The following is a 24809-nucleotide window of genomic DNA, read 5'->3' as shown; positions in this document are numbered from 1 at the left end:
ATGAGGAACATTTTGACATTTAAAAAATATTGAGTCTTCTAGTCCATTGACATGGCGTATTTCCCCACTTACTTAGGTCTTCTTTAACTAGTCTCAATACTACTTTGTAGTTTTCAGTGCCCTGCACATCTTTTACTAGATTTATTTCTATAGAATTTGTTCATATTATTGTAAATGGTATTGTTTCTTTAATTTTATTCTCAATTAGTTGTTGCAAGATACAGAATTACAATTTATCTCATGTATTGTCCACATAATCCAGCAGCCATACTCAATTTGCATATTCAATTTGCAGATTTTCTTGGATTTTTCCATGTGTATAGTTATCCTAAATTTCATATCTGCCACTATCAATGTATATCTTTCTTCTTCAATTATTTCTTACACAGTAGACCTCTACTTTTTTATACTCAGTTAAAATGCTGATCATCTCCTTGTTGATGTACATTTCTTCTAATGGTTAAACAAGTAAACACAAAAGATTCAACTTAGTTCACTGGAGTATTTGGGCACTTTGGTGCCATGTCTAATTGAATCCAGAATATAACAATATTATATTATAACAAAAAAACTCAAAATGACTTAGACAAGAGTTTATTTTGTTCAACCAAAGTCTTCCAGTATACATCAAAGCTCCACGTATCTCTCTCCTGGCTTGGGCTTCCGGATTCCTATGTTATCTTTCCTCGTCTATTTTCCGTAATGTCATCTTTAGTCATAGCTTTATCTGCCATTTCAAAGAAAAGTTTGTGTATTCTCACTCCATTCCTCCCCTTTTTCTGAAATGCAATACGTACTAGCTACTTCGTCTAGTGTGCGCTAATATTAACAAGTTCAATCTTTCCAATAATTTCCACAGTGATATAATCCCTGATTGCTACTAAGAGTCTTTCCTTGTTTAGGCCAAAGGATTTAATTAATTTTAGTTCTTTACTGTAATAATTAGCTTGATAGCTTTGCGTGTAAGTTATTCTGAGGGTCAAGTTAGAGGAAATATTTTGTAATGTGTGTTATCAGCAAAATTCAGATAACATCATTTTCACATAGACTTTGGCACAGTTATGGTTTAAAAATTACGCTTGTGAAGAATTGCAAAAGGTATATATATGTTCTTCTAGTTGGAATGCCAGCTCAGTAACATTAAGATTATATTGCCAGAGAGCTAGAATTAAAGTCAAGGACCATACTTGCTCTAGGCCTGTGTTAAGTTAGTGTTTAGTAAATTCATCTTGTTTGGTTTGATGAAAGATGTCATCCCAGAATCAACCAAATGTTCTTCATAAATTCAAGGGGATCCTCTTTTCTGCTATGTCTTCAGAAGAACTTCTAAATTCCCTGGATTCTTTCAGTGCAAGAGAAGATGATGTGTTTCTGGTTTCCTATCCAAAATCAGGTAAAGTTTATTTTAATATATTTTTAAAGCGAAGAACTATAGTAATAATACGAAATATAATAATTTTTATAAAACATGTATTTTTAAGAATTTTCCCACAGGAAATTTAAGTATCCTAAACGGTTATTTTAATGAAGAAGGTTGACATTAGAGAGCTGAAAAATGTTTTGAGAAAATTCAACTGGAGAAATGAGAGCTTTACTACACCCTTGTTTCTATTTTATTCATGAGGACATATGAATATACATAGATAATATAAATATTCTATCATGAGATGACATATATATAAAATAAGCATAATATCTATATCATTATAACATTTTATTCATACTTTATATCAGGCACAGTGATAAATGGTGTTTATTCAATGCATACTTGGTGATTGCTTTACAAATAAATAATTTTTTTTCTCCTGGGCTAATAAGGAACTGTAAATATTTTTATTGTTAAAGTGTATGTCTTAATATTCAAAGTTTATTCCCATATACAGAATATACACCCTTGAAAGGACCATTACTATGAATAATGTCATTCAGGAGATAATCAAAATAAAATGAACATTATTTTTGTTTTTGCGAGGTGACCAGGATATATAATACCCAACTGCCCGTTGCTATTTCCAGAAGAGTGGACGTTTGTGGATGGGCATATTCCTGCGAGCACGGGTTCAGCAAATAAGAGCTGAGGCCCTTTGGGTTGTGGGTGTATTGTAGTCCCCTTATCTATTCTAAGTCAGACCCAATAAGCCCTTCCTACTAGAAGGGACAGAGTTCACATAGGGCCAGATCTCCCAGGGTGTGTTTTGAGAATAAATATAAGCCATATGTGTATCTCTTTTACTGGAAAATATTGTTTCAAATGGGGATTAATTAATCACCTCCAGATATCTCTCTATTTTCTTTTATGTAATAGGTTGCTCAGTGAATAAATATATATTACCTTAAATTGATATGTTAGTTTAGAAAGTAATTTATGATACGTTTAAGATTCTTGGAGCAGGTGGCTGATTTATACCATATGTAACCAACCATATACAAGGCTTCTACTGTACGTATTGGTGCCTATAAATTGACATCTCCCACCAGCTGCCAGGAGGTCCCCTTCAACAGCACAAAAACTGTGTATTCGCGCTTCTTCATTGAATAAATCAATATATTTCGTTAAAATAATACAAATATCACTACTATATGAGTCATGTTTATATGAATGTTATAAATATTTTACTTACTAACACCATAATCTAAGACGGTATTAGATTTAAAATATATAATGCAAATGAGAGTACTGTTTAATCCCTAAATGTTTATTCAACTGCAAATTTGTTACTATTGTATCTCATTGGAATGACAATGAGAAAAATGGAAACCAGGTCTGATTTAAACTCTTTAGGGACATTGATCTCAAATTAGCAAAACATCCTCCCCATCCAAACTTCTACTTCTGTGCTCCACTTTACTATTGTCTGCAACATTGGAGCATATCCACGTTTGCTTCTTAGAAACATGAAGTGGTCTTCCTTCCAGACTTCCTGGTAGCAGGCTTGCATCTCTGTGATGTTTGAAATAGCATCTGTTCATTGTTCCAGTGCTTTGTTTCACAGCTAGTCGGTAACTGTGCACAAATAAAAATGAGATTCAAGGAGAAATGAGGCGATAGACATAAATACAGGCAATAGCAACTATACTCTGGTTTGCGCAGCCTCGGCAGGACAGAAAGGGTGAGATGAGCAATTATGCCAGGGCCCTGGGGACTCAGAAGGCAGTTTAGAAAAGAACAAGATATGTGAGCTGGTGGGAACAGTAGGAATTGTGTATGGGAAGATCTATGTGTTTGTGACTTGGGGCAGGTGCTAAAAGAATGGTAGCATAGAAGAGCATTTCAAGCTGAGGAAACAGCATATGCAGGAATTCTATTTCTTCACACTCCTTAAAATGTGATTCTTCTTATGAAATCAATTAATGTCTCAAGGGTTTCAACAGGTTTCAATGGGCATCAAGAGGTAATAATAAGTACACATAATAAAATCAATGCATTCATTGCTCTTATAACCTCATGTTAATGAACTGTGTTCATTTATTCAAAATCATCATGTAATTAAAAAGTGGGCTTCATTGTATTTTTGTGTGAAGGCACTCACTGGATTGCAGAGGTCATCAAGAACATTCCCAATGCTGGAATCACTCTAACATCTCCTATTGAATTGGGAGATATTTCTAAATTTGAAGAGCTAAATGAGTATCGTAAGAGAAGAGTTATTCCAACCCATTTGAGCTACAACATGCTACCAGTGAATATCAAACAAAAACAATGCAAGGTAAGTTCGTTGGTTAAGGGCAAGGGATGGGAGCATCACAAACCTGGCCTTGGATACTTGATCTGCCCCTTTCAAGCTGTGTGACCTTGGGAAATTGCTGATGCTCTCTGAGCCTTTGTTTCCTTATTGGATACAGAAATAAGAGTATCCATCTCATACAGCACAATGAAAATTAAATAAGAAAATGCACTTACAGGACTCACTATAGTATCCAGCTCATAAGAGTTATTTTAATAGTCTTTTAGTAATGAAAGAAATGTGAGTATTACATTGGCATGTCAATTATAATACACTGGACATGTTTTATTCTATCCTGAATCTGGTTTTAGTCTTTTTACTTTTAAACATTGATGCCTACGGAAAGAAAATCTGCCCTGATTTTATTTTAATTATTTTATCTATTATTTTTGCAAAGGATTCTATAGGAAAAGAGGAAAAAAACAAACGTATGTGAAACACTAAAGAACAGGTACTTGAAGCTATTTTTACAGCACACACATTATTATTACATTAAAAGTTAACTGGAATTGAAAAGAATATTTTCTATTTTCATATGATTCTTACTCAAATTTGATTTCATGGAGGAGTGCTTATAGAATAAGGTTAAGTACAAAGCATGTCTTGAATCCATATGTACTGAATAATTGCAATTCAATTAAACAAACATTTACACCCATTCAAAAAAAGGACTAAATGTGAATTTATCAAAATGCCGAGTGGTTTTCTATGGTATGGCATTAGGGCTGGATTTTATTTTCTTTGCTGATGTCTGTATAAGGATCATTTTAAAATTCTGTTTTGATCAGAAAAAAAAGGAATAATACTTGAAAAACAAAGGCAAGATACATGTGTCTCTTCTAACAAGTTCCCAGGAATGATGCTGCTTTAAACAATATCAGTCATATTCTAAAAATAAAAACAAAAATAACCTACCAGTCAAATGTGCAAAGATGGAAGCAGAGCTTTCTATGACTGTAACTCTATGACCATTACATCTCCACACACACCGTCTACTCTTCTGCTCAAGTAAAAGTAAACCAGAGGCAAAGGTCATAGAGTTTTGCCTGTGTCCCCAGCAAATCTATCAGAGCAGGTGAAGGTGTGCTAACTCGATCACACCTTCAACTCAACCAAGTATTTTCATTGCAAACAGACTTGTTTCTAAGACAGAGACAGATCTGGGGAGAAAGGAGTCTAGCAAACTTAATAAGCCTTACTCAGGGCAGTATCAATGAAAACACATGGCTTCCAGAGATAAAGCTGCGTTTTATAACCACATTGTAACAATAAGAATACGTTCTTTTTCTTTTATAAAGAAACTAAAGCTCAGAGAGGTTAAGGTGCTTCTTGTAACCACCACACTAAGGGTACCACCCTGAGGTACAATCCTTACCTTGTGACTCCTAATGGGAACTGAGATTCCCTGGTTGCCCAGGTCTCTCAGGGTAACGACATCTTCTGCTGTTGATGGCCTGGCCCTGCGAGCTTAGGGGCTGGACAAGCCTTACTGCTCCAGGAGGGCCTGTCAATCTCTCCCTGTCAGCTTTCAACCCTGCTTGGCTGCCTATACTTTTCTTCCCAATCTTTGTCTCTCCTTTTCTATGTTTCCAAATTCTCTTATGTGAAATCCATGTTTTCAGCTCATTTCATAATATTTAATGGTTTATGTTTTTTCCAGAGTACTATTTTGCCCTCTCTCCACATCCCTCAGTCTCTCCCTAATATGTGTTATGACTACTTAAAATGCATCCTTTTATTGTGTTTTTAAATAGCATAATTGACATAATAACATTATGTTAGTTACAGATGTACACCGTAATGATTGGATAGTTGTATATACTGTAAAATGATCACCACAGTAAGCCTACTTAGCATTTGTCACCATACATAGTTACACATTACATTCTTGTGACCTCTTTTGGTAAAGTGTGTATTAATGGTTTCCGCTGACTTCCCCACTCGATAATACTGACCCATAACTCTGAGGGTCTCCAAGGGCCCTAGAATACTCTTCTCTCTACCAAAAACAATTCTCTAACTGGATGGCTAAGGTTGAACATTCTATCATTGTATCCGTTTTTTGTTAAGGAAGTGATTTTTAAACTGTGCTCTCTGAGGCTTGGGGTTCTGTGAATCTGCTCAGGAAGCTGAGAGCAGGTAGAGAAAGCCTGGGGAGCTGGGTTACTCCACAGGCTCTCTTGGGATGGAGAGAGGAAAACGGGGGAGCTGAGGGGGCCCTTCGGTCCTGTGCCGAGTGGCCTTTGCACATGTCTCTAGTAAAGAGAGGCAGGGGGTGCTCATGTGGGTCACCCACAGCTCCTGGAATATGAACACCGTATGGAAAGATATTTATGTATGAAAATGACGCAGTAAAACCTTTCTTGCCTAGGTAAAATGTGTCGGCCTGATTGTCAATTTAAAAAAGCGAGTTAAACATCTGGTACTCATGCAATGTTGACTTTGATTGAAAACAGTCCTATGAATATCCACCTTCCTGCCCTGATGTCCTGAGGTTCTTACATGCCCCTAGGGCACTGTATACTTCCCTACTAAACCCTCATAACACGGCATGGTCAAGACCATCTTTAATGACCCACTTCTCTCACCTAACTGTAAGCTTTGAGAGGGCTGGAACCATCGCTCTCTTGCCCATCATTATTTTCCTTGAACCTGAAATGTTGCTTGGCATGTAGTAGGTACTAAATAAACACCGAATTGAATTAAATTGCAGTTGCAGTGTTCATATAAATTGGGAGGGTATCTCAGATCCCCTACTCTTTGGGCGATAAAATTGTAGAAACAGGAAATTCCAGAACATCATTCTTCCTTATAAATAAGAATAGACAATTTTAAGAAATCTTACTGTATGTATATCATGTTTTATAACAAATGGGTATTAAAAAGGTGATCTTGCCCTAGAAGTGAGCAGGGATTTCTCATGCCTGCCCCTAAAAAAGGTAGGATCAAATTTAGCCACGGACTGAAAAAGTGTGGTCGGTGGGCTGGTAGCTTCAACAATCACCTGGGAGCTTGTTAGAAACATAGGATGCCGGTCCTCAGGAGAACCTTCCTTTGAACGAGATCCCCTGATGATTCCCATGCACATCAAGTTTTGAGAAACCCTGGCCTGTGTCGGTGTTAATAACCAGCTCAGCTGCCCGAAACCCCTTGGCTTGCCCAGGTAAGTCTGGCCGCTGCTTTCTTTTAGGACATGTTTGGTCCTGGGGCTCTTTCCAGCCAAACTAAATTTATTCTCTTTGAAACAGATGATCTACATCATTAGGAATCCAAAAGATACAGCCGTTTCTCTGTTCCACTACTACAGAGACAACCCTAATCTCCCTGGCGTAGAAACCTGGCCTGCGTTTTTAGAGCTGTTCCTGAGAGGAGACGGTGAATATGTCAATGATTGTTATTCAGAATAGACAAGGAACCTTTCTGCTCAAAATGAAAGCATTTTCCAAAAAGTTTCACATGACTCTTAACTTTCAGAAATACCTTTGCATAGATGACTCTGTGCTTCTAAGCCGTTCTTTCTCACTTTGCTGCTTCCCAGGCTTTTCTACCAGGGCGGGGGTAGCACAGATGAGCAACCGAAGTGTGGGGAGATGCAGCTAAGCCTGGGCTGGCAGCCTGAAACGTGCCTTATATATACCCGCAGAGAAAATGAAATGGTGCAAACAGTGTGCCCACAGAAAAACAAAATTTCCCAAATACAGCAACTGTGAAAGAATTAGGCTTTAATAAAAAATAACAAAGTAATTTATCCTGAAAACACCATGACATGTGGTTAGGTGAAGGTGTACAGTACACGTTGGTCCTATTACCATGCATGATCTTTGCATTTATTCCATTTTTCCTGACTCAGTGATGTCTGGAACACTTAAAAAAAATTCTGAATTCCCAAGCCTTCCATGAAACAAAAAGACTATTCCAAGACAATACAGAATTTAGAAGAGACATGGTTTAGTAATGAGGTATTATTCCCAGAGAATCCCATCTCTCACTAGAGTACGTCTTAGTTGCTGGTTCACTATTTTACTTGCAAATTGCTGTTTTCACTTGTTAATTTAAAAGAGGCCACAGCAAGTGTAACCTTAATGTGAGGACACTGGGAGCTCAGGATTTAACCAGCAACAGGATTTAATACTTTGTTTTGCTGTTTTCACTGTGGGAGGATATGCTGTGCTCACGTTATTTCAACTCCTCTTTCTGTTCTCCTCCTTATGTAATGGAGGAATCATAAAGTTTGAGTAATGACAGGTACATTAAAGGTCATGTGGTTGAAACACCGACCTGTTTAAATCACTTTTACGACATCTCCAAGAATTGTAGAGGCTAAGCTTGAACTGTCAAACTTTGGCAACAGGTTCCCACCCCCACCTCCTGCCCCAAAGCAACACATTCCCTCCTGGTACTGCTGACATGTTAGGAAAAAAACCTTACCGTGTGACACAGGCACTTAGTTAAATGCTCTGCTAACATGATCTTATTTCCTTCTCATGAGAACATGTGAGGTGGATGTTATTATCCTCACTTTACAGGTGAGCAAAGTGCAGACCCTGAGAGGCCAAATAACTTGTGCACAGATGTATAACTAATAAGGAGCAGAGCTGAGATTTACACTCAGGTGTCAGCTCCCAAATCTTTGCTCTTACCACATTGTGCCATCACACCCAGCAAAAAACTGTCCCCCTGATCATTAATTCCTCTTCCACATGAGAGCCTTCTAAATATTTGAAGATGGTTAGCATGCCTCACTCAGTCTCAATTCCATTTTTGGAATAAGCAGAGTTTAAATGTACAAATTATTTTTTTAAAAACAGATCTTGAGCCTGCTTTTCCTCAAGAAAAGAAACACTGCGTTCATCTCCAGTTATTAGCGCTGTGGTTTGCCGCCCCTCTCTCTGCACTGGCATGAGCTCTGATTCGGCTCCGTTTCTGTTACTCTGCACAGTGCCCAGAAAGCAGAGATCCTCTGGGGGTGGGGGCACCATGGCCGGGTGCAGCAGGCCTCTTACTGCTCCTCTTCAAGAGGTTGTTTGTGAGTGAGTCGTGAAAAGGCCACCCAGGCCATCCGCAGGGATGCAAACTAGCTGTCCTGGAGTCTCTGCCTTTGCGACACACCACACTGCCGGGAGTCGCAGCAGAACGTCTGGGAAGGGCCAGGTGTGGTTCAAAAAAGAGTTCCAGATGATTTTGTCCACCTTCTTCAGTGAGTTAATAGATCTGTAATAGTGAAAGGATTTGATTTGATTACCTGCAACCAGGTAATCCAGCCTGGGGATGCTTGTCTACACCAGGCCTAGTCATCTAATGACTAAAGCTTTTTTTATTTACTTGGGTGGGAGCAATACCTTCAGTTTTTACCCTTTATAGGCCATGGTGGTTTGATTTCCTGTGTGCGTGTGATATGTATGTGACTGTGTTTAGGGGTGTTCTTCAGTGGTTTTTTTGAGAGGAGGATTATTTCTCTTGCAAATGACAATATGATACAGTAGAAAGAACAGGACAGTGGAACTGATTCTAAGTCCTGACTTCACAATTTACTCCTGTGTGGCTTTGGACAAATAGCTTAACTATCTGAGGTCCAGGCCCCTAATGTGAAATAGAACTGATTAAACTATCTATTTTGTAGAATTATTTAGAAGTTCAAATTAAGTAATGGGTAAAATTTGCTATAGAAATTTATGTACTTTTTCTATTAGACATGGACTTATAAAGACACACACAAAGACTTCTAAATGGTTTCACATTAGGTTGGAACTGTTACAAGTAGATATTTATCTAGAAAGATTATTGTACAACTGAGGCATCATGATATCCTGTACCCATCTTCAAACTATAGACATAAATACACATTATTTGACAAGACAATATAATAAACAGCTACACATTTATCTAATCATCTAATTTATCTTTCAGATAGTTTAAAAATACATTTTAGGGTTTCAAATGAAATAACTATAAATTGTGTTATGGAAATGTCTTGACAGATTAATATCTCAATGAAATAATATCTTAGCATTTTACTCTTTTTTTCCTATAGTGCCTCTCAAGGTTTACAGAACTCCATTTCCTAGGCCACTTGACCAAAGTGAGTTTTGTTTTCTGCACAATTATCTACTATGAGAGTGCTTTCTAGAAACTAGAAATTAATATGCTTATTAAAACTGGATATGGGAGCAGGGCCGAGGGTTTGCAGAAAGTGTGGGAGGTTTCAAGTAGCTGATGTGAAGTCTAGGAAAATGTATCAGTGCAGGACAATTAGGTTTTCCAGGCAGCCTTGGGGCCCTTAAGACTGGAAAATGAATTTGCAGCGGTATAAATACAGGGTTGTGTAAATTTCTTCCACAGAACTTAGCAGCAATGGGCAATAAGAAAAGAAGTTGAAGGGTTTTGATTCAATAATGGGTGTTTTCCAGGTGGTTGGAAAAAACAGTAAGGGGTCAAGTATTGAAGTACTGGCAAAAAACAAACAAACAAAAAAAAAAAAAACCGAGGTGCTGAATAAGGGGAAGAAAGTGAAGATAGGACAGAAATGGTCCCAGTAGGGTTTTGTAGAAGGTAAAGCTAACCTTAAAAATAAAGCTGTCAATTATTTTACCATCAAAAACGGGTTTGCTTAGGAATAGTGGAGAATTACAATTTGGGACATGCAAGCTACCTCAAAGACACAGGCAAGTTGGGAGAAGAAGAGAACTGCTCTTTTATAGAGGAAAGTGGGGTCTTAGGAGGGACTATTATGGGGGCAGAAAAATAAAAATCCACTATAATGGATTTTTAGTAAACTGGGAGTTTGTAGTATAGTAGCTTCTCATTGGCTGGCTTGTGGCAGTGTCTCATTGGCTGGGCTGTTGTCAGGGTCGGAGGAAATCTTCCTTCTTCCGCTGGGTAGTAAAGCTGTAGGTCTCTAAAGCCCTGTCATCTTGCAAGGTCTCTCTCTGTCCCATGCGTTTGTAACTGAGAGACAATGAGATTCCCCTTGATTAATTTTAACACTGCATTAAATCACTCCAGTTGGTGGCCAGGACCTGAGATGGCAGAAGATTGTGATCTAAAATCATTCTTCAGCGACTGTAGGGGAGAGATCAAAAGGTTGATTTCCGACTGAGACAAGGATGGAAGAGTGGCTTTTTCAAAGGATGTGAGTCTTAAAGGGGCCTGGATTCTATAGGAAGGGTTCTGAAAGTTGGCAGGAAGCAGTGAGATAAGCTGACATAGTCTGCAGACCCTAAGACATCGGCTTGGCTGAAAAAGGGACAGGAGGTGGTGAAATAATTCTGTATTATGTGAAGGATGTGGAGAACATCATTTTGCATCAAAGGAAGGTTTCAGCTCAGTTCTGGAAGCTATAATTTCTTTAAAGCCATAGGTATACTAGTAACTTGGGCACGTATTCTGATTAAAAAATTAACCGAAACCGTAATTTTCTATATCAGTAAGGAAGGCAAAGGCAGGCTTTAGGGATTTTTCTGATGTCTTTAGATTTTTTTTGACTGGCTTAAGGACTTTGGAACAAGTAGAGTGTAAATTAAGTGGTCAATAATAGAATAGCTGGCTCTCAAACTATGATCAGGTATGATCCAAAAGTTTATTCTTAAATCTGTTTGAGATACGTTGGAATACATTTTCTACTGAAAAACCATAATGGACAAGGTCAACTACAACTAACCACCAGATTTGACACTGGGTCTCCATCCATGCCCTGCCTCCAGGCCACAGAGCTTAGCATCCCTGACAGCACTGACGTCATCCACAGGGGCTGGGCTGTGGTTGCTGAGGGGAGGTGGCAAGGTGAGTTGAGACTGTGAGCATAGTCTGGGGTACTAGAGATGAGTTAACTTCCCAAATTTGTGTGAGAGAAAATCAGTCATCCTACCACATCTGTGTGCCTGGGAAAATGGTTGGCCGTTCTTTGAAGATAAATCCCTCATCACAGATTTGGTAATTTGGGTAATTCTAAGATAAATCATTATGTAAGTCATTGAAATAGCAATGAGATAACTGATAACTGAAGCCTGTATAAGGGCAGCATTTCTAAGCACCAGTTCTAATTATATAGCCTCCGGGCCCATGGGGTAAAATATTGGGCTGACTCTGTAATGATATCATGTAGTCCGGAAATTCTTGTTTTAATACATTATGGTTATTTTCTTTCCCTTTGCTTCCTCAGGAGGTGAAGCCATGAAAAATTGCCATTCATTTGGAGTTGATAATACTTCAATTTATTCTAAGCTTTAATGTTCAAAATGTATTTAGCACAATGTCTGGTAGACACTAATGGCTTAATAAATGTTTACTAAATGAATCAATAGCCAGCAGATCTTCATGAAATTGCAAGTGGAGTGGCTCTTATGATTGGGGCATTAGCTAGTATTAAGTTTTAGGATGATAAAGGATGCTTAGAAAGATGTCTCTGTACTGTTTTAAATTTCTCTGTTTCGTGCTTTAGGTTGTTAAACTAGTCAATTTTCTGTGGTTGCTTACTTTTTGTCTCTAAGTATCACTGCTGTAAGGGTCATTTTGCATGATAATATTTTACTTTTAAGTCCTGGAGATTTTAAAAAATCTGTCCAATTAGCAAAACAGTGAAGAGGTAATAACTATTCAAAACTCCCTAAGACTGTATTTTTCAGCCTTGAACTAAGATAAGTGAATAGATTTTTTTTGGAGGATGTTTATAAATATTTTGTATATGAATTTATAATTATGAAAAGCATGTCACCTTACAGGAAGAAAGTGATATATTCTCAGTTTCTCCCAAGATCCAAAGTGATTATCAGAACACAAGTATTGGGCAAATGTGTATTTCTGTGTTTCCACTGTCACTTCTGATGATAAAAAATATTTACTAGAAATAAGGAAAAGACACCACAATTTTATTAAAAGATAGTGCCATTGTAGGGCCCAAGGGCAGGCTGCCCCCAGATATACCTCTTGGGCTTGCAGAGTATATTGAGCTGAAAACAGTCAAGACCTAACAGAGTCAGAAAGAACCTTGGACCTCTGCCTCTACCTGCGTAAAAGAATTCAGATAGAAGACCTGCTCTAGGAAGAGAGCTATCATCCTAGATAACTCTACTAGCAGGCATTTAGTAAGGTCTGTTTTATTAAGTTCCTCTCCAAGGTCCTGTTCCTTCTGTGTGGTCCGGCAAACGTTTATTTGCCGAACATTTACTCTTTTTCATAGTCCTTTGAATTGCCTTTCTCTTTGAGCTTCCTGACTCCTACCTCCCTTCTTCGTTCAGGATGACATATATATCTATCTCATTTTGCCTGACTGCCTCTGTGTGTGAGTTCCCTGAATGAATGGAATGAAGTCTTATTTTTTTCCTGTTAATCTGTCTCATATCAAGTTGATTCTTAGACCAGCTGGGAGAACCTTGAAACATAGAGGAAAATTTTTCCTCCCCAACACCATTCAGCTTCATTTCCTCAATATTGTATTTTGTTCAAACAGTTGTGAAAATGGAGCTTTTCTAAGGAAAACACTTTCACTCCTGAATCTAGTATGTGTGTACCTTACTCTGATGACTTTACCAACGTGGGGAGACCACAGGGAAGCTGAGCCTTAATATTTAATATTTACACAGCAATTCACCTTTCTTACAGTTGTGTATGGATCCTGGTTTGATCACGTTTTAACCTGGGAAGAGCACAAACATGATAAAAATATTCTAACTATGTTCTATGAAGAAATGAAGAAAGTAAGTCCTTCCTAACATTTCAATAATCAAAATTTAAGTCAAATTGATTAAAACAGGACATCAATCCATGAAATCTGTTTTTAGGTTTTAAGTAATGAATTCTGTGTTTTGATAAGTTATATTTTCTAAAAATATTTGTTTGCTTATTGCTCAGGACCTTTCTAAAAGCATAAAGAAAATTACTACTTTCCTCAATATAAATGTGAGTGATGATGAAATTGATAAGATTGCTTGGAAAACATCATTCAGTGAAATGAAAAATAATGCAGCCAAAGAAAACAGTGATTCAAATCATACCATCTGTGCCCTCACATGTAATAGGAACCTGGTGTTTAGGAAAGGTAAGTCAGAAAGAGATGTGGTGCTTTGCCGGGAGCTTATATTTGGAAGCAATTTCATTTTATCATTTTTAACCTCTCATTTCACAATTTGTGCACCCCATACCTTGCACAATGGATTGCATATTTCATCCCTCTGTAAATATTTGTCAAATAAAATTCTTGGACCAAATTCTTTGAAGACATGAAGATTTTCATGTCCAGTTAAGAACCAGTTGAGAGAAAGACACAGGTGTCAAGCAGATGGAAATAATAAAGCTTTTTGAAGAATGTGTCTCAGGTCTGCAGCCTAGGGCATTTGCTAATAACTTACCCTGAATTTTACAAACATTCTCACTCAGTCACATCCAATCAAATGTAGTTCTGTCCCCCCAACCGAGGCAGCCACTTAGAGCATGGTGGAGAGTGGTGCATAATACACATTTTCTTCAGGAAAGAGAAAGAGCTAATGAATGTGGACAGTGCATTTTCCCAAACCCACCAATCAAATAATTCTCTGCAGAAGTAAGAGGTGGAAAGAGAATCTGGGACTGTTATCTGAAGGTGTTCCTCTTTGTGGAAACAGGAAGGAAATAAATATTTTCCACTAATTCTTAATGCTTAGAAGCAGGTTGGGGGCATCTGGATACAGAATTGTTCTGAAATCCTTGGGGATTTTAATCCAGATAGGAGGGAAAATATTTTCAAATTTATCAAAACTTACAAAGACTAAATTTTGGCATTTATGTACTCAGGTTTCTTGCTGAAAAACACACTTATTTCCATTTTTTGGCTCCACCGAATATGATTCCTCCTAAAGCAAACATTTGCCAACCTGAATAGATCAGATATTGGCTTAACTTTGCAAATTATTTTGTCTTGTTGGTTCATTTTTCACTTCCTTATGGTCACAAAACCAGGGCTGGGAGGGAGGAGAGAATTTATTTCAGCAAGTATTTATTAATAAACTATTTTCTAAGAACCAAGATTCAACATTTGAATAAAATACAGTCCAGCCCTTCAAAAGACCATAATCTAGACCATAATACTAATTGATAACAGCTATACTAGTAGTATGAGCAAACATGAATAACAAGAATAAGGGAGAGATAATTTTCTCCTAGGAGAGTAGGTGAGGAGGTCACATTGGATATGGGACTGTAAACACGAGCAAGACTGTGCCGGGAAAATGACAGGGAAGAAATGCATTCCAGCAAGTTAGCAAGAAGAAAGGCTTAGAACCACCATGGAACTGGATGGTATTTTCCAGATGGAGCACGCCAGCCAATTTGTTAGCCATGTCTGCTGGGTATAGTTCCTTGATTTTTTTCTTCTTTTGCTTACGTGTATTTTCTGTAACCTACATATGTAATTACTATATTATTTTTTAAAAGAATTTTTCTTAAGTAAAAGAAAATGTGAAAGAATAAATCAGAAACCAAGCAAACAAAAATCAGGTCAAATGAAAGGAGACAGTAATGGTTCAGGTGAACTGATACCAGAAGCGGGGAGGGGGAACCAGGAAAGACCAAAGATGACGGATAAGTAACATTGATAACATTAATCATGGGCCAGGCACTTTGACCTCAGGAAGTTGACCTTGTGCCCCTGTTAGAAGCGATGTCATTTCTTGACTCTGGGATCTTCCTTCTGGTACTACTTCCTTTCCTTCTCCTTGCAAACAGAAGAGTTTGACGTTGCTTCTTCTTCAATTCATCTTTTGGACTATAAATCAACAACATAAAGAATTTCTTAGGTTGCAATATATTTCTTTTCTGTAGGTGACATTGTCTGACATTGCATCAAACCACAGGTTTTCTTGCATACCCACTCTAACGTCATCACTAGATTGGGTATGGTGAGATTACACATGAACAAAACATCATAGTCCCTGACTTGAAGGAGTTATAAGCTAACTGGGAGGAAAAGATAATAGAAAACAATATGAGACAGTCTATAATGGAGGGATAAAATGATGCATCACTGGCTCTTATGCACTAAGACCCCAGGGATGAAGACTGGGGCCAGAAGTGGCAAAAGACCATGGTGGGCAAATTCCAGGGTTGGGTGTGGCATAGTGTGTGGAATGGATGAGGGGTTGACGCATGACCAAGACTGACAAGGTGGTATGTAAGGTCAGGAGAGGCTGATGGACTGTACGAAGTATAATGTCTTATTTCGATCTCCAAACGCCTTATATTGAAGGTGAGGACTGCATGCAAGTAACTTGGTGATTATATTTTCAGATCTCTATTACCAATATGGTACAATACGTTTCCTTAAAATGGGACCAGTTGCCTACCCTGTGGCGTGTTATCAGCCCAGCCACTGCTGTGGAGGGGCACAGACAGGGAAATAAATAAATGAAGCATCATCATGTCCACTTCGTCTGCTTTTCTGTTTGGATTAAGTTTAATCCTGCTCTCATCATACTTATAATACCTAGGATGTTTATATATTTTTAATTTGCTTTCTTTTTAAGGAATAACTTTTTGAGCTGCACAAATTAATATGTAACCATTACTGAAGAAGTTAGAAACAGCAGATAAACAAATAGAACACAATGATGCCCCATCATTTATCAGCAAGAGATAAAATTGTTCACATTTTATTAAGAATCAGATTTCTTTTGTGAATACTGTACATTTAAATGGGCTCTTGTCTGATATGTTTTGAACTTTTCCAGGAGCAGTGGGTGACTGGATAAACTACTTTACTTCAAAGCAGAAGAGAGTTTTTGATGAACTATTCAGTGAGAAAATGAAACACAGTGAACTGGCAAGACACTTTGAAGATTCCTCTTAATATAAATGGGAAATGAAACCAATTTCCATTTTATGCAGTGCAGGGCTTGGGGAATACATAAATATTTTTCACCAATATCGAAAGCAGATACTTCTTTCAGTGAAAAATGGACACTTTATGAATGTACCAAAAGTGTCATGTGTGAAAGGCTATTATCATGTTTGGTGATAGCAGATAATTATTAATCAAAGGAAGTGTACAATTTTTGAATGGCTGAACTACATATCTGCTTTCAAGATATTCATAAGGCAAGGAGATTACTTCTATTCAGAAAAAGCATCTTGCTGTGGATGGTCTACAAACTGTACTAATGTACAACAAAACAGGTGAGGATTATCTAAAATAACATGTCTGAAAAGAATCTATTTTCTGCCTATTTGGACTATCATGACCTCTAGACAAACATTTTCATTTCAACATTCCCTGGTGTCTGTGTAGAAATGTTCTCCAGTGTTGTAACAATGACAAGCATAATCTTACTAATGTGGAAACACCTAATAGGTAGATTATATCAAATGATCACAGTATATTAGTGAAAATGAAAAATGAAGAAATACTTTTTCATATTAAATTAACACTGGCATGGCACTCCAGTATTTTCTTTATCTTTAATAAAGTCAGTTAAATTACAAATGTTCTTATTTTCCAGTTTTGAAAAGTATACTTTTCCTTGAAGTGTTTATGATTTTTTTACTGTATTTTGAATGTGTATTCTTTCTCCCAGTAGCATTTCTAGTATTAATCCAATCTCTATAATTTTCTCTCTCCTGTAATGGATATTATTCTGTAGCTTTAGCCTAGAGGATATTGTAATGAAATTTTAGTTAACTTATTTTAGAATTATTACCTAAGTTATGAACATCTATAATACATTGTTTATATCTGTGCCATAATATCTAACCTGAGGCTTAATGAGAAATCAAAATTATGTATCATATATGACTCTGATATATGATATCAGAACTCAAGGAAAAGGGTTTAGTGAGTTAATTCAGCCAGACAGTTTGATTCTATACCTCCGTATATTGTGAATCTTATTTTTAGTAAAAAATCTGTTGGGAATATTTATCAAGTTTATCACAATTCAGTATTAGATCTTCATATATCTTCTGTATGTACCTGTTTGTTATGAATAAAATGTATGCCTGTTGACTTCATGCAATTCAGATTTTTTCCTTCAAAATTAACATTTTACTATCTACTATGACATCTCCCTGCCCTAATAGGTGAGGTGAGAGAATGCGAAAGGCAGTCAGGTGTGGTTTCATGCTAGCTGCAGGTTTTTCCACACGGGAGTGAGACTTTTGGACAGATACTCTTACAAGATCACGCTGACCACTAGCTGGAAGACCGTCCTAGACGTGGAGGTGGCAGGGACAAAGGGCTTTTTCAGTGGTGTAGGCGAGAGAAGTTAGTGAATGAAAAAGGCAGACAGGTGTGGTCTTTCAGTCCTCATCTTCATGTTGGAGCTGTCCTAGGAGGCTGTATCGTCTCACAGCATGCAAATATCATTAAGACTGAAAGAACTAAAATCGGATTTTATCTGATGACATTATAGTATCTTAAATCTGTGAGGTACCTGTGGAATCATTGAAACACAATTTTGATAGGAAATTGAAGAAGATCAATCATCTAAACTTGTAACGTGGAAAGGGTGACAAATGGCCAGTTTCAGGATTTAATATGGATAGTGAGCCAGCTAATCTACTAATACGGAGGGAGATATGAAGTCTAGATTTTTGACTCACCAACTGACTATCAGAGGGTACCATTTATTTAGATGCCAAGGCTTGGCAGGAGAATTATTTTGGTGGGTGGTGATGGGCTATGGATCAAGGCTTCTGCTATGGTCATGCAGCTTGAAATGTCTATTAGACACCAGGGAACTGGTTAGAGAGAAGAATCCCTCCACTGACTACTGTGCTGTTCCTTGGGGCCCAGAGGGAAGGTTCAAGAAAGTGGGGGGGCAGTCGAGCCAGTTTAGAAGACTTGCAGAGCGTCTGTGTGATGATGGCAATTTCTGGGGAGGTGCTGCAGACTAATTGCCCTAATAGCCAAGCCCATGTGGGTTTTCATCTTTCCAAGAAAGTTCTGGATCTCTCCCCCTGAACTCTGCTTTTTCACTTCCTTGGAGCTGATGAAACAATTTACAAATGCATTTCCTCATCCCAACTGCCTCCCACCACTCCCCTTTTGATTCCCCATCACCTGTTTTTCACTCTTTTTCCTCCTTCACATCTCTGCCCTGCCCCCTCCTCTCTGTGGTTACTAAGTAACTGCTAATCCTAACGACTTTCTTAAGCTCCCATTGGGTAGCACTTTCTCACTTCCACATAGTTGTTTCTGCCTTAAATGCATTTCACCCCATACCTGGTTTAACACCAGCTCCAGGAGGCCTGTTCTGATTCTCCATGTCCCCAGCCCAAAGTGCTTTTCATTTTTCCCTGACTGGCCTTCCAGTGACCCTTCATTTGTATATATATATATATTTTTTTTTTTTTTGAATATTTTTTTATTAAAGTGTCATTGATTACAATCTTACATTGGTTACAAATATACAACAGTGGTTCAACAGTTACCGATATTATTGTCTAGTGTGGTCACTATCTATCAGTGCAGTAAGATGTTACAGAATCATTGACCATATTCTCCATGTTGTACTACCATCCCCATGAGCATTGTGATTGCAAATTATTGTGCCCCTTTATCCCACTCCCCATCCCCTTCCCCCCACCCATGCCAACCCCTCCCCCTTGGTAACCACTAGTCCCTTCTCGGTGTCTATGAGTCTACTGCTCTTTTGTTCCTTCTGTTTTGCTTTTATACCACACAAATAAGTGAGATCATTTGGTATTTGTCTTTTTCTGCCTGACTTATTCACAGAGCATAATACCCTCTAGATCTATCCATATTGTTGCATTCCTTCACTTATATTTTCCTTTCCACAGTTAACCATTGAGCCTTGTATTATTAGGTAAATGTTCGTCTCCTTTCTAGTTTGTAGGTTCTTGCTAGTTAGCGCATGTCCTGTTCATTTCTGTATCCCCCACCTTACCTAGTCCAGGACAGCACTCATAATGGATGCTTACTTATTGTTGGTTGTGAATTGAGTTCATGGACCAGTTGAATTCTATGTCTTCCAGAAAACTCAGTTCCAATACCATCACCCACTTTGATCCTATTTCTATATTCTCTTACTTCATGTCTACATTAGTCAATTCTCTTTTTCAACCTAACCATATATTTCCTTCTAACTACTTAACTACTTCCATTATGCAAGTCTTTCCTTCCCAACTTCATTATGTACAGACAGAGAGCTTGTAGGAGGCTTCTTCAGTGACTGATGCAGTGTATTGCCCTCAAATTGTTCAACAAAGTTGTGTTGAATGGAAGAATAAATTAATGGATGAATGATTGAAAGAATGAATGAACACATTCCTATCTGCCTGCCACTCAGCTTCCTGGTCCTGTGGGCATGAATGCTTGGAGTCATATTTGACTCTTTGCTTTTTCTTCTATTTTCCAAATCAAACCAGTCACAAAATACGATTGATTCTTGCTTTTCAACACCTCTTAATCCTTCCTGTGTGTAATGAATGAATTTATCAATCTTCCTTCAAACATAAAGATAAGCAAAGATCAACTACCAATGATAAGAATAGCTTGTAGCTATCACCTAAGTAAATTCAGTGGAGAGGTCTGTGGGGGTGCATACAGTGTGTGCATAATTTTAAACTTTCCCAATTTTTTTTGTAGTTTCTCCTTATAATGTGTAAGATTATAAAATAGGAATACTCTTTGTCTTTAAGCAGCTCATTTACACATTTACAAATATTAATTAAAGTTAGGTCATTGAAAATTAGTGTCAAAGAGGAATAATATAGCATCTAAATAAAGATCACTTTGATTTTATTTATTTTTAACTTTAGTTTAATAAAAGAGTCGTTGATCCTTTCTCTAAATGCACAGGTACAGACCTAGATGGAGTTTTCTAAGGACTTAGCAGAGGAGGAAGTAGGAAATTTTGGATGAAAGCTACGTGAAACATGAGTAAAGAAGGACTCACCAATCCACCTAGCAACTCCCTCCCCCTGAGTTGCCAATTAGGAAACTACAGGGGAACACTGTGGGTGCCCCATTTACATAAAGACAGTTTCAATTATTACCTTTCTGAAGTGTGAGGAGCATAATCTCAATCTATAACTAAACAGATTTGGGTAAATAAATTTGGGGATTTTTTTGTTCATTTGTGATATAATCATGAGCTTAAAATCACCATGGTTATTGGTATATAGCCAATACGGTTTACTAATCTTTCATCATTGACTTACTAGGTTATCATTACCCCTAGGATGAAGAGGAAAATCTCAAACTATAATCAATAATAAGAGTACAAATCTGAGCCAATCTATGTCTATATGTATATTTTTAAAAATATGATTATGTTCAGTTCAAATTTGTTATTTATTTCAGTGGTTCATATTAATTTACAATATCAACTTGTTCTAATAGAGGTGAGAAAATACAGGTCTTGGATATGCTCACTTTTCTTCTTCATTTGTAAAAGTTTCATAGTCTACTGGAATCAGCATAAATGACAACTGCAGGGAGATGCAGGCAGGCAGGGAGAAAGAGGACACCCTTATGGTAACTAGCCAGGTTTTAGGGAGAAAGGGCATATTTCTGAGTACTTGGCCCAAAAAGAATTTTAATTAAAATAAATTAGTGTGACCAGCTAAATCCTGCTAGGTAGTATACAGCTGAGTTGGAAAACGATCTAGAGAAGTTTACTCCAGACAGAACTAGTATTAAAAATCATCAGGTAAACATACAAACTGACATTAATACTAATTTTGCTCCAAAAAGTAGTTCTAACCAATTCAATAAATATTTCATTCTTCTTTTGCTTAATAATAAAGGTCAACTGTATCCTGCTTTGTGAGAGTTTAGCTTCTGATTTATAACAGGCTGTAAAGCTTCTGTAACCAGTGAGGTGACGTAGTTTCCCAATGAGATTCACTAACCTGAAAGCGAATGTCTTGAGCCCTCTGAGAGTGCAAATAGAAGACCTGGGCCCTGTTCTTTCTAGGATGTCAATCAAGGCAAAGGGCCAAGTGCTGCACGAAGGACCAGACACTAGCACACTGGTCAGGCCACACTTTATTAGGGGTTGAGTTCCTTCTCCTCTGTCCCTGTCCCCGCCTCAACAAGGAACTGAAAGGCAGAAACACAACAGTGAAGCAGAGGGTAAGTTTCATTTGAATACACTCCAAGGGAGGAGCCGGCCAGAGTCAAGCTAGACAAAGGCTTCCATCCATTATGTGGGAGGCCTACATATTGCATTCTGGCTGGGAGGCGCCTCTTTGATTGACAAGGCGGGGTTTCTTGATTGATGGGTCCACCTGTATAGCCATCCCTCTCAGTGTGCATGACGTTTCCTACGATGAGGGGTGTTTGGGGCAGTCCTTGTTTGGTTCCACTGAGCCCATGTCGGGATCAGGTTGGCACCAGTTGGTCAGGTCCTGAAAGGCAAAGAAGTTACTTAGCAAAGCCTTCATCGTGGTCACGTGGGACTCCTACCTGGGCAGCGTTTGGCAGTCTTCCCTTGAACCCGATCTTCCCCTTCCCCAGCTGCTCACGGCCGTCTTCCCACCTACCAGCGCGGTGGCTGTACTGTTGAAGACAGCACCGTGCTGGCGTGAGGAAGTTCCTGGCTCCCCTCAGAGATGTGGGCTCTCGGAGTTCGGCTTCGACCCGGGTCTCTGCTATAAAATGAAAAAGCTGAAATTCAAAGAAAGAGAACTTGTCCAGTAACATAATATTTACTTCTATGAAATGAGGAGAACGGACACAAAGACCCGAGGGCTCATCCCGGTCAGCCCCTTCCCCATGCCCCGAATCCCCACGTCCCTGTGCCTGAGGCACGGGAAGGAGGAGCCGTGCGGGCGCAGGGAGAGCACGGAAGGGACAGGGCGCGGAGGTGTGGTGCAGTCCGCAGCCACGTGGGCTCCTGTCTGCTCCGGCTCCCACCTCTGCTCCCCTGCTGCCAGTGCATCAGGCTTCCTGCTGAGCAGACATAAGAGGGTTTCCACTTAGGAGAACTAGCCCACTGTTTTTACAGGCCATGGAAAAAGGATAGGGAATCTTTTAGGAGGGACTCCGGGTGCTGTACCAGACCCTGAAATGCCGATGGATAAGCCAGAAGGTGTTGCCTTTTCAGTCTTACATCAGAAATGGAGGGTGACAACGAAACAAGGTAAGTGCGATGACAGAGCCCTAGGGGCCTGAATCTGTGTGGGATCAGGACCGGGGTCCATAAAGGAGCCCCAGGGATTGCCACTGGGAGGCAGTGGCCCCTCACATGTATGGGATGTACCCAACCTGCAGCTCTTCTGCAGGAAATGCACCCGGAATGCCCACAAGGTCAATCAGCTCTCATATTTTACAAAACGCCACCCTCTGGTCCACTTGTTCTGGCAGGAGGAGAAAGAGAATGTGGCTGAATTTGCCGGCCCCTTGGCAGGCCCGCCTGCTCAAGTCTCTGACGTGGGTTCACAACTACCTGGTCTCTGGATCCGGATACTCAGTCATACTTTAATATTGCCTAGAAGGCATTAGTGCCTAGACTGAGACCAGTCTAACATTAAAAAAAAAAATTCCCGTTCATTCTTTTCCCTGCACTGCTTTCTTATTAATTAGACAGTTTCTCCAAGTGTATTTTGCAGAATTTGCAGGAGAATCACCTTTAAAGTATGGGTTTCCCCACTATCTGAAAGAAGAGCTCTCCTGTGAAACCTTCTGTAAGTCAGAATAGCACAAGGGGCAGTAACAATTACCATTAATTTATATGGAAACAGTTTTGAGCGTTTCCCAGACCTAAAAATAATCTCTCTTGGGGGTTTCTGCTATCTTAGGACACATCTTGCTGACAGATGCACAAAATAAAATCGAGATAAAGCGCAGATGCTCAGACACTTCAAAGCTCTGGGGGGCTTGGTGCTGAGAGGCTGCCAGTGGTTCCCAGGAAGGAGCCAGGAGGCGCCTCCCGCTGCTCGGGGTGCGCATGGCCTCTGTAATAGCTCACAGCGAAACACATGTTAAACTCTTATTTTCACTTTAAGCCTTTTTCCCAACAGCAAAAATCCTCTTCATGCTTCTTTCGGTTAGCAAAAACAGATCTTCTGAACAGCAAAGTGGCCTAACACGAACCTTCAAGAAGCAGGGGACGCCTGTATTTGTTAAACATTCCATTTGAAAACTATTGCTCAAAAACAGGAGTTAGCAACCTAGATAGATGCACATGAGAATCACCTGGAAAAAAACCTGTTTAAAAATACCCAGTTCTCTGGTCTGCATGCCCAGAGCTTCTTATTTGACTGGCCTGGGAAAGCTCCCTGCAAGGACTCAAGTGTGCAGTCAGGGTTGAAGACCCCTGATTCAGAGGAGACCTCCACACATGCACAGGTGTGTGTCCTGAGGAGGGTGGGTTGGGATGGAAAGGGGCCACTGAGGCCTGGTGATAATCTGAGGTGTAAGCTGGTAAAAATGAAGGGGGTCCCCAATGCATATGAAGTGTCTGTTATGGAGGGTCATGGGGTTGTCTTGAACCCCAAATCCATCCCTGCTACCCTTTCAGAGGCTCCATTCTCTTCCTTTTCCAGGGAAGGAGGCCTTCCCAACTTCACTCCTCTAAATAAAGGATTCTCAAAATCTAGTGTGCACAAAATTCACTGACAAAATTAGAATTTTACTAATATGCAGATTCCTACATCTTATCCCAGAGGTTCGTGCCAGAGTTCTGAGTCTGGGATGTCACTGGAATGTGTATGTGAACAACGATTATGTTTAAGGATGATTATACACAATTTTGATGAAGGTGGCTGAGGAACCCCTGCACTTTGAAAACACTGCCTTCACCAAAGGTCTAATCTGCTGCCCTGGGGAGTGACCTCAGTCTTGAATTCTGGCTCTGCTGCCTTGGGTCTGATCTTGGGCAGTTATTAATCTTTCTGGGCCTCAATTTCTCAATCTATCAAATGGAGGAAATAAAGGCACTTCCTTTGTGGAGGTCCTGATGATGAAAAGAAGCCAGAGAGAGGTCATTTGTATGGTCCGAGGTAGGCAGATGACAGGGCTGGGGGCTTTAGGAATGTGTCTATTTACTTGGCTCTGGGCCCTTAATACAGCAATAGTTCAACTGCTTCCCTCTCTTCGTTCAGCCTTAGCCTTCCTGCCCCGTTTCCCCAAACTTTGTTAGAAGAAACTTTATT

The 24809-nt window shown here is 39.1% G+C and overlaps 1 protein-coding gene across 2 annotated transcripts; it reads left to right on the top strand.

Annotated features, from left to right (window-relative positions):
• Positions 1–6745: 6745 nt before the first annotated feature.
• On the top strand, positions 6746–17690 carry LOC130678848 (sulfotransferase 6B1-like). Of its 2 annotated transcripts, none has more exons than XM_057492196.1 (4): positions 6746–7100; positions 13323–13417; positions 13572–13758; positions 16421–17690. In XM_057492196.1, exons 1-4 carry the CDS (start codon positions 6974–6976, stop codon positions 16537–16539), a joined length of 528 nt encoding a protein of 175 aa, XP_057348179.1. In that variant the 5' UTR covers positions 6746–6973; the 3' UTR covers positions 16540–17690. The 2 variants fall into 2 exon arrangements, with proteins under 2 accessions (XP_057348179.1, XP_057348178.1); XM_057492195.1 differs by lacking the exon at positions 6746–7100 and adding an exon at positions 7981–8922.
• Positions 17691–24809: the final 7119 nt, after the last annotated feature.

The sequence above is a fragment of the Manis pentadactyla genome, chromosome 14, assembly GCF_030020395.1.
Source record: "Manis pentadactyla isolate mManPen7 chromosome 14, mManPen7.hap1, whole genome shotgun sequence".
Lineage (NCBI taxonomy): Eukaryota > Metazoa > Chordata > Mammalia > Pholidota > Manidae > Manis > Manis pentadactyla.
This window is presented reverse-complemented; position numbering and strand designations above follow the sequence as displayed.

Excerpts from the sequence above, each read along its gene's own strand:
- LOC130678848 (XM_057492195.1), top strand. The coding sequence starts at position 8,793 with ATGCAAACTAGCTGTCCTGGAGTCTCTGCCTTTGCGACACACCACACT. Across the intron at positions 8,923-13,322 it reads GATTTTGTCCACCTTCTTCA|TTGTGTATGGATCCTGGTTT; the intron begins GTGAGTTAATAG and ends CCTTTCTTACAG. Across the intron at positions 13,418-13,571 it reads TCTATGAAGAAATGAAGAAA|GACCTTTCTAAAAGCATAAA; the intron begins GTAAGTCCTTCC and ends CTTATTGCTCAG.